The following is an 8,048-nucleotide window of genomic DNA, read 5'->3' as shown; positions in this document are numbered from 1 at the left end:
AGTGACTCTAGAAATACAGTTTCAATATTAAAATATTCGGAAAATAGATTTTCTGTGCACTTTGACCCTAACATCTAGTCTTCACCTTATGCACAGCACTGTGCAAACATTTTCAGTGTTTCATTTCTTTATTTTGCTTCCATGTACCCAGACTTGAGTAATACTCCTCCATCTTTGGGCACTTTGTCATAACCAGCCTGTTATAAAAATTAAATTTCGTCTTTTTTTCTTTCTTTTTCATGAAAAAATGCAAACGATTATACGGTATTATAGGCATACAACAAAACAAGAGACAGCCAACATCAACAGAAGAGTGAAATACAAGACACCTGGAAGACTACTTTAAGTAATTTTATGTACAATGTTTTCATTCATGTTTGCATGTTTCAATAAATGCATTTTTCCAGCGAAATATGAAGAAACATAGGGTGACTCAAGACCTTTCTGTAAATATCCAAATTCCACATCCAACAGTGACCCTTCGTATGTTTTTACTGGAAATCTGATATATATTGCTGGTGGACTGAATCATGTCACAGCTATGAATAAAAATATATATTTGCATTAATCATATTTCACTTTGTTTGTGTTGCAGACTCTGTCAGTTTGTCATGACACACTGGGACACTGAATAGTATGGGGCTGAGCTGTTATCAGTGCATTAGCCTTTTGCTCAACAGCCAGTATATTAAGATCTAGAGGTTTCCTCACCATCTAATCACTATTTAGTGCCCAGTTTTTCTGTAGAAAATATAAAACATGTACATAGTTGAATAGATTAAGTACTACTGTATTTGAGCCAAAATAGTCAAAGTCCTCATGCTGCATATTTGCTTTTTGTGCCAATAGCCTCTAGTAACTGACTCAATTTAATATTCTTTTAACATGCAAAGCCCAGTTGAAATACTTGGTGCTACGTCAGGTGGACACAAACACTCTTACAGTGTCCTTCAAAACATTGCCCTGGGACACCCTGATCACAGATTATGTTTAGTTATGGCTTTCTCGGCTTCATGTCCGCGAGCATGCAGGAGAATTTTTTTGTCATTTGGAGTTCAAAGGCAGATCAAACTCTCCACCAGGTGGTGATAAGCTGACAGCTCTGCTCCTCTTCACTCAGGTGTACAAAGTATTTAGCTGCAGGTCTGATGACATGGCAACAGATTGGTCATATCACCTGTTCAACAAATGGGAACTCTGAGTTTCCTGGTCCAGAACAGTGATTGGAGTAAATTCAATCAACTTGTGAGTATGTTCATTCTGAGTTAAGAGAGTAAGTCACCATCGTAACATCTTTACATATAAAAACAGGAAGAAAAACAGAGCAATTTGATCAGTTTGTGCCACTTTGGCATCATCACATCAAAGAAAGAATAAAGTTTGAAATTAAATCTATACATTTTGTCAGTGTTCATTTTGCCAGTAAGAACTTTGATCAGATAAAGCTGTATCCTAACTTTACATTTGATTTTATAGCTAATTATTCATCATCATCATCATCGTTTATTTATATAGCACTTTAAAAACACACAAGGCCGACCAAAGTGCTGAACAATAGAAACATAATAGATACCATAAGAATAATAAATACGATAAAATAACAAACATAGTGAAAACAATAAAATATAAGTAAGTGCAAGTCAGTCAACCACTGAGTCAAAAGCCAGTGATTAAAAATGCGTTTTCAATCTGGATTTAAAAACCATCACTGATGTCGATTGCCTATTGTGAAGAGGAAGATTATTCCAAAGCTTAGGTAATTATTCAGCCGAAACTTGACAGGACAAACTGTAGGAAACAAAAAGTAAAGATCAAATGTGGAGAAACGGTTGGGACACCTGGTTAGATCAGTTACCCAGATCGCAACAGACTCCAGACAGACACACCCTCGGTAATTCTGATAAATAAAGCAGTTGAACCAGTCTGAAACGAAAATAATTTTTTGAAATCTTAGTATAGTAGAGGAAGTCTAGTATAAGGAAATTAAACAGAGGATAAATGTAGCTGTTTTCCCGAGAAACTAGTTGCCTTTGCTTTCTTGCCACGTTTATGTAATAAGAATCCCCCCCCCCCCCCCCCCCTTTCTGTCTAGCTATCTTTATATAAAGTTGCATTGGTATGTCAGCATAAATTGAGTCACATTTTGTCATGTAATTTCAAATGCAAATTTTCAAAGACTTCAACAAATATGAGCGAACAAACAAACTGTTTCTTTGCAGTTTGTCACAGTTGCTGTATTTCCCAAGGAGTCAAAAATGCCAATGTGTCGTGTTCAGAGATGGAGAAACATGTAGGAAGGGGAGGATGAAAGAAGAAGGTGAGAGATTATAAAAAAAAAGCCCAGGTTCACAAGTGAAATTTGATTAAGTAGGTTAATCAAAACTTTTTTTAGATTTTTTAAAATTAGATGTTGGATCCATACATGATGTGTTGACTATGTTTAACATGAAATGTCTTGCAAAACAAATTAAAGTATGCTAACTTTTTGTTATTCAAAGGATTGATCACATCTAGGGTCTTATTTACACTCACTAAATTCTACCTATTATATTGGTTTTATAGTGTGTAGTGGCAGGAAATCAGCCATAGGGTTCTGCTGATATCTTCTTGAATTCAGTTGGTTAAATCCACAAAGAACAGCTCACAGAACAAATTTAATTGGAATTTTCTCCAGTTACTCCTTTGTTTTACTCCACCCCAGGACCTGGTCTGGTCATATGACTCACTGTGAAGTTCCCTGTTGGCAGCAGTGGTAAAGTTAAAACCAATACTGAACCACTCAGTCTGCTGTCACTGATGTCACATCACACAACAGATATGAAGCACGCTCCTCTCTTAATCCTCATACTCAACAACTTCTGTGTCTTCTCACAGAGTAAGTAAGTTTTAAGCTAACAATCTATTGCAACTTGTTTGTTCTGGAGCATGCAGTTCATGTGTTGAGACATGTTAAGCACCCATAGTCATTTTTTGTTTCTGTTACTCAAGAATGCAAATGCCTGAAAAGACATTATTAGACATAAACTGTACATATTAGCAGTCATATGACTTGACATCTATACTTTTAAGTTGTAACCACAGTTTTTTTTTTTCAGTTCCCCATGAAATGACCTACGTAGTGGGCTGTTTCGTCCAAGGCCTGACAGAGGTTCAGTTTGAGTTTGATGGCGAAGAGTTTTTATATGCCAATTTCCCAAAAAAAGAGATTGTCTACACCGTTCCCAATTTTATTTTTCCCGATCCGAGTCATGTTTTGGTGGGTTTGAGTATCCTTGAAGATGCTTTGGACAACAGGATATGGTGTTTACTAATTACAAAAATTGCTGAAATGGAAGAGAAGTATGTGCCAGAAGAAAAAGGTAAATCAACCTCTGCATCAATCTCTGTACAGACATGATTGAGAAAATGCTGAAGAAAGTTTTACTTGTGTTTTTACCTCCTCTAGACCCTCCAGAGATCGTCCTCTTCTCTTCTGACAAAGTTGAGCTGGGAGTAGAAAACAGCCTGATCTGCTTTGTGAATCACTTCTACCCACCTTCCATCAATGTTACTTGGACCAAAAATGGCCATCCGGTGTCCACGGGGGTGTCACTCAGTCGATATTTCCCTAATAAAGATCAAACCTTCCACCAGTTTTCCACTCTGACATTCACACCAAGTGAAGGAGACTTTTACAGCTGCACTGTGGAGCACTCGGCACTGGAGACACCCAAAACAAGAATCTGGGGTAAATATTTGACCTTATGAAGTCACTAAAAACAGAAATTTCATTGTGTCTGTAATGACTTATATTGTCTTTAACTTTCTCTACAGAAGCTGAGGTCATGAACAGTGATCAAAGTCTTGGACCAGCTATTTTCTGTGGAGTGGGATTGAGTCTGGGCTTACTGGGAGTCACAGTCGGAGTATTTTTCTTTGTAAAGGGACACCAACGACAGTAACTTCTGTGAGGTTAAATATAGTCAGCATATGATAAACAAATACTATATTATTTCTGCACAGTACCATTTAAAGCCAATAAAGTTAACACACACAAAACAAATCCAGTAACTCAAGATGTGATAGAGACTAAATGTGAGTTTGTACAATGTATACAGTGTTTAATAAACTTCGATGTACATCATGTAAATCAGTTGTATTTTTGATTTTGTCTTCTTTGATATATTAACCACATAACTTGTAGAGATTGTGGTTCTTATAAAACTATAACTGTTATTTTTGTTTATACTTTGCATATACATATATTTAATTACATTTTTTATACAAAAACATGATAAAGTGATTCAAAGCTTTTTGTATTCTGTGTGTTTCTTTTTGTGTTTTACATAAATACTATATTCTACCAATACAAAACTTGCTTTACTAGTAATGTGTAATGTTCTGTTTTGTTTGTGTAATGACTGTATAGTCATGATCCACAAAAAATTCTGAGCACTCAATTTGACTGAAGTGGCACCATGAAAAAAATGCTGGTTCAAAATCTTTACTTCCCTGATTTTTAACCAAATGTGTTTTTTTTTTACTTCTTTTTTTTTTTTTTCCATTGGTAATCTGAGATTTTTTGCAAAATAACTGGGGAGGTACCCAGTAACAACAAGAGCACTGAAATCAAAACAATACATTTCAGGAACTCAACTTCCTGATTTTTACAACTCAGTGCCAACTTTAACCACTGCTGTCTAGGTGTGATGATTCAGTCACTCTACTCTTATTTACCAGACAGCATGTCTCATACTCACAGTTTTCTTCCTTTCTTTGTGCTTTTGCTCGTCTTTTCCACAGAAGGTAAGTTGGACTTTTTATTTATACTGCTGATCAAAGTGATACAACAGACTCAAATAGCTACTTAGCAGCTATCTGTTTAGCTGTAGCATGTGATGTGTGATGATAGGATATACATTTAACTAGCCATATTAACTACTGTTTGTTGGAAAACATTTTTCAGGCGCTCTCTTTGGATATTATGTGGCTCATTGCCAGTTTACTTCCCCTGACGGCCACGATGCCATGTACGTGGAGCAGTTTTACTTTAATAAGGTGCTAGAATGCCAATACAACAGCAGTGTGGGGAAAGTAGTCGGTTACACAAAGAACGGAATAGAATTTGCAGATAAGCTCAACGGTGACCAGGGCTTTATGAAACATGAGGTATGGAAATCAAACCTTTGCAAAAGAAATGTCCCACTGATTGAGCTCCAGAATTCAGGTAATTTTCACAAAACATCACAGCAATTATCTCAAAACTGTCTCTCTTTCTTACTTTCTACAAAGAAAGTCAAGTTTTGTTTTAATGACTTGTATGTTTCCTCTAGTCGAGCCCTACATTTGGCTGAGGTCTGTGGATGCAGCAGACAGCAGACATCCAAGCATGCTCGTCTGCAGCGCGTACAACTTTTACCCAAAACAAATCAAACTAACGTGGCTCAGAGACGGAAAACAGACAACAACTGATGTGACTTCCACTGAGGAGCTGCCAAATGGAAACTGGCTCTACCAGATCCATTCCTACTTGGAGTATACACCCACACCTGAGGAAAAAATCTCATGCATGGTGGAGCATGCAAGCCTCATGAAGCCCCTGATATATGACTGGGGTAAGAGAGTATTTAATGCCACCTGTATCTGAGCTTTAGATTAGACAATTACACAACATTTCATACTATTTTGGACATGTTTAGCTAAAGCCAGTTAACTTAATAATAAGTAGTTACATTTAATCCAAATCATTAAAGTACATTTTTCTGCCTGTATTTCTGTATTTTGTAACTGATTATCATTCAAATGCGACTTTGCTTTCTTTGTGGATATATCCACATTTCCCAGCATGCATTCCTTTGAAATTTTATGAGAGAACTCCAACACAGAATTCACAGAGTAAAAGGCCCATGCTGCCACACATTAAAAACCACCAAGAGAAAAGTGATCAGAAAAGTGAAAGATATGTAGATGTAATCTGCTGCTGCTGATAAATGTGTTTTCAGAACCATCGCCTGACTCAGGGAGAGATAAGATTGCTGTTGGTGCAGCAGGGCTGCTGCTGGGTTTGGTGTTTTCATTTGCTGGGCTCATTTACTACAAGAAGAAATCCAGTGGTGAGAGATTCTTTCTAATAAACATAAAAGAATGTTTTTGTCATGACAGCATCTACTGATAAGATTTATTGATAAAAATGTTGAACCTTTCTGCAGGGCGGGTCATGGTGTCAACAACCGAGGTAGATGTTTATATTTAACAGTTATTTTTCCATCACTTTGAAACAGATGTGGAAACATCTACCAGACTATAATAAATCTCTTTTTCTTTTTTCTGCAGGTTTTATACCCCGATGACACACTTTGAGTCGGAGCAGCCTTTTGGATTTCACTGAGATTTTGGTTCTGATTATGTAAAACGTTGTGGTCGACTTGCTTGTCCTTAAACTGCCGTCTGAGCTTTTCACAGACGCACAGAGACTCACATCATCCACATTTTCTCCTCACACTGTAAACTTGATCCAAACTCTGAATCACATCAGCTGAGCTTCCACCAGCAAACAGCTGTGTACTGTTTCCTGTCTGCTTCATTTTGGAAAGAAGAATTTAAAAAGTGAATGTAATATGATGTTTTGTTTTGGGTTTTTTTTTTTAGCTTACTCTACCGCCCTCAAGTGGCCAAAAAATCAGTTAATGCAGGTAAACCTTCAGCACATGTCGAAAATGGCAGCTGTAAAGCACTGCGGGGTGAAAACAGGAAATGGGCAGTAAGGGCATAATATTTGGACATTGCAGAGAAAATAGTAATTATTCAAATTCATGTTTATCTAGTCTGTGTAACAAACATGTGTCATCCTGTCTTTCTATCCCAGCTACCCTGGTGTGGATGGTAAATCAATTTCACTACAGATATCAACTACAATCAACTACTGATAATAAATATAACACTTGTGTTTGCTTAAACGTTCCATCCATGTGTGGTTGAGGACATACATCCACAGGCCATTTCTTTAGGTACATCCATTTAACTGCTTGGTAACAGAAATATTTAATTAGCTAATCACATGGCAGCATCTTAATGTACTTAGGCATGTAAACATGGTCAAATCCAAAGGGAGGCAGGTGATTTAACCAACTTGAACATGACATGGTTGTTGGTGCCAGACTGGAGTGTTTCCAGAACTACTGATTCTTCCACAGAGAATTGTATGAAAAAGAGAAAATATCCCATCAGTGGTAGTTCTTTGGGTTTAAATGTCTTACTGATTTCAGCGGTTAGCAGAACAGTTTTGGGTTCATAGGAAGGCCACAGTAATTAAAATAACCACTCGTTACAACCGAGGTTTGCAAAAAAAAAGTAAAGAAAAAAGAAAAAGCACTGCAGCAGCAGAAGCCCACACTGAGTACCACACCTGTCAGCTAAGAACGAGAACAGTTGTTACAGACTCAAAAGTGGACAATAGAAGATTTGAAAACTGCAGCCTGGTCTGATGAGTTGATTTCTGCTGCAAAATTCAGATGGTAGAGTCAGAACGTGGTGTAAAAAACATGAAAGCCTGGATCCACCCTACCTTGTATCAACAGTTCAGCCTGCTGGTGGTGTAACAATGCTTGTGATGTTTTCTTAACATTATGACCATGGTGTACCATCTTCTGCTGGCTGCTTCCACCAGGATAATACAACATTGTCACAAAGCTGAGATCATCTCAAACTGGTTTCTTGAACACTAAATTTAGTTCGCTGTCCTCAAATGGCCTCCAAGTAAATAGATGTCAATCCAACAGAGCACCTGTAGGATGTAGTGGATCAGGAAATTCACATCATGGTTGTTTAGCCAACACTAAATTTTATACAAAAACGATGATAAAGTGATTCAAAGCTTTCTGTGTGTTTCTCTTTGTGTTTTACATAAGTACTGTAATCTACCAATACAAAATTTGCTTTACTAGCAATGTGTATTGTTTTGTTTTATAAATTACACTTAGAAAAGATATAAATCCTGAGTTCTCCATTTGACTGAAGTGGCACCATTACTTCCGGATTTTTAACCAAATGTATTTTTTACTTCTTTTTCC

The 8,048-nt window shown here is 37.0% G+C and overlaps 2 protein-coding genes across 3 annotated transcripts; both read left to right on the top strand.

Annotated features, from left to right (window-relative positions):
- The first annotated feature begins 2,513 nt into the window (after positions 1-2,513).
- Positions 2,514-4,129, top strand: LOC309717208 (rano class II histocompatibility antigen, B alpha chain-like). Of its 2 annotated transcripts, none has more exons than XM_082551599.1 (4): positions 2,514-2,875; positions 3,096-3,359; positions 3,446-3,727; positions 3,814-4,129. In XM_082551599.1, the coding sequence occupies exons 1-4, from the start codon at positions 2,797-2,799 to the stop codon at positions 3,939-3,941; spliced, it is 753 nt and encodes a 250-aa protein (XP_082407725.1). In that variant the 5' UTR covers positions 2,514-2,796; the 3' UTR covers positions 3,942-4,129. The 2 variants fall into 2 exon arrangements, with proteins under 2 accessions (XP_082407725.1, XP_082407726.1); XM_082551600.1 differs by having other exon boundaries at positions 2,778-2,879.
- Positions 4,130-4,634: 505 nt separating this feature from the next.
- Positions 4,635-7,855, top strand: LOC309717467 (rano class II histocompatibility antigen, A beta chain-like). The gene is made up of 6 exons (XM_082552067.1): positions 4,635-4,785; positions 4,946-5,206; positions 5,313-5,594; positions 5,982-6,092; positions 6,189-6,214; positions 6,313-7,855. The coding sequence occupies exons 1-6, from the start codon at positions 4,689-4,691 to the stop codon at positions 6,337-6,339; spliced, it is 804 nt and encodes a 267-aa protein (XP_082408193.1). The 5' UTR covers positions 4,635-4,688; the 3' UTR covers positions 6,340-7,855.
- The last annotated feature ends 193 nt before the right edge of the window (positions 7,856-8,048 follow it).

Source organism: Aulonocara stuartgranti (genome assembly GCF_965226115.1).
Source record: "Aulonocara stuartgranti genome assembly, chromosome: 11".
Classification (NCBI taxonomy): Eukaryota; Metazoa; Chordata; class Actinopteri; order Cichliformes; family Cichlidae; genus Aulonocara; species Aulonocara stuartgranti.
The sequence above is the reverse complement of the archived record's forward strand: the minus strand, read 5'-3'. Positions and strand labels throughout refer to the sequence as shown.

Coding starts and splice junctions, on each gene's coding strand:
- LOC309717208 (XM_082551599.1), top strand. CDS start 2,797: ATGTCACATCACACAACAGATATGAAGCACGCTCCTCTCTTAATCCTC. Junction 3,360..3,445: donor GTATGTGCCAGAAGAAAAAG/GTAAATCAACCT, acceptor TACCTCCTCTAG/ACCCTCCAGAGATCGTCCTC. Junction 3,728..3,813: donor ACCCAAAACAAGAATCTGGG/GTAAATATTTGA, acceptor CTTTCTCTACAG/AAGCTGAGGTCATGAACAGT.
- LOC309717467 (XM_082552067.1), top strand. CDS start 4,689: ATGATTCAGTCACTCTACTCTTATTTACCAGACAGCATGTCTCATACT. Junction 4,786..4,945: donor GCTCGTCTTTTCCACAGAAG/GTAAGTTGGACT, acceptor AACATTTTTCAG/GCGCTCTCTTTGGATATTAT. Junction 6,093..6,188: donor CTACAAGAAGAAATCCAGTG/GTGAGAGATTCT, acceptor ACCTTTCTGCAG/GGCGGGTCATGGTGTCAACA.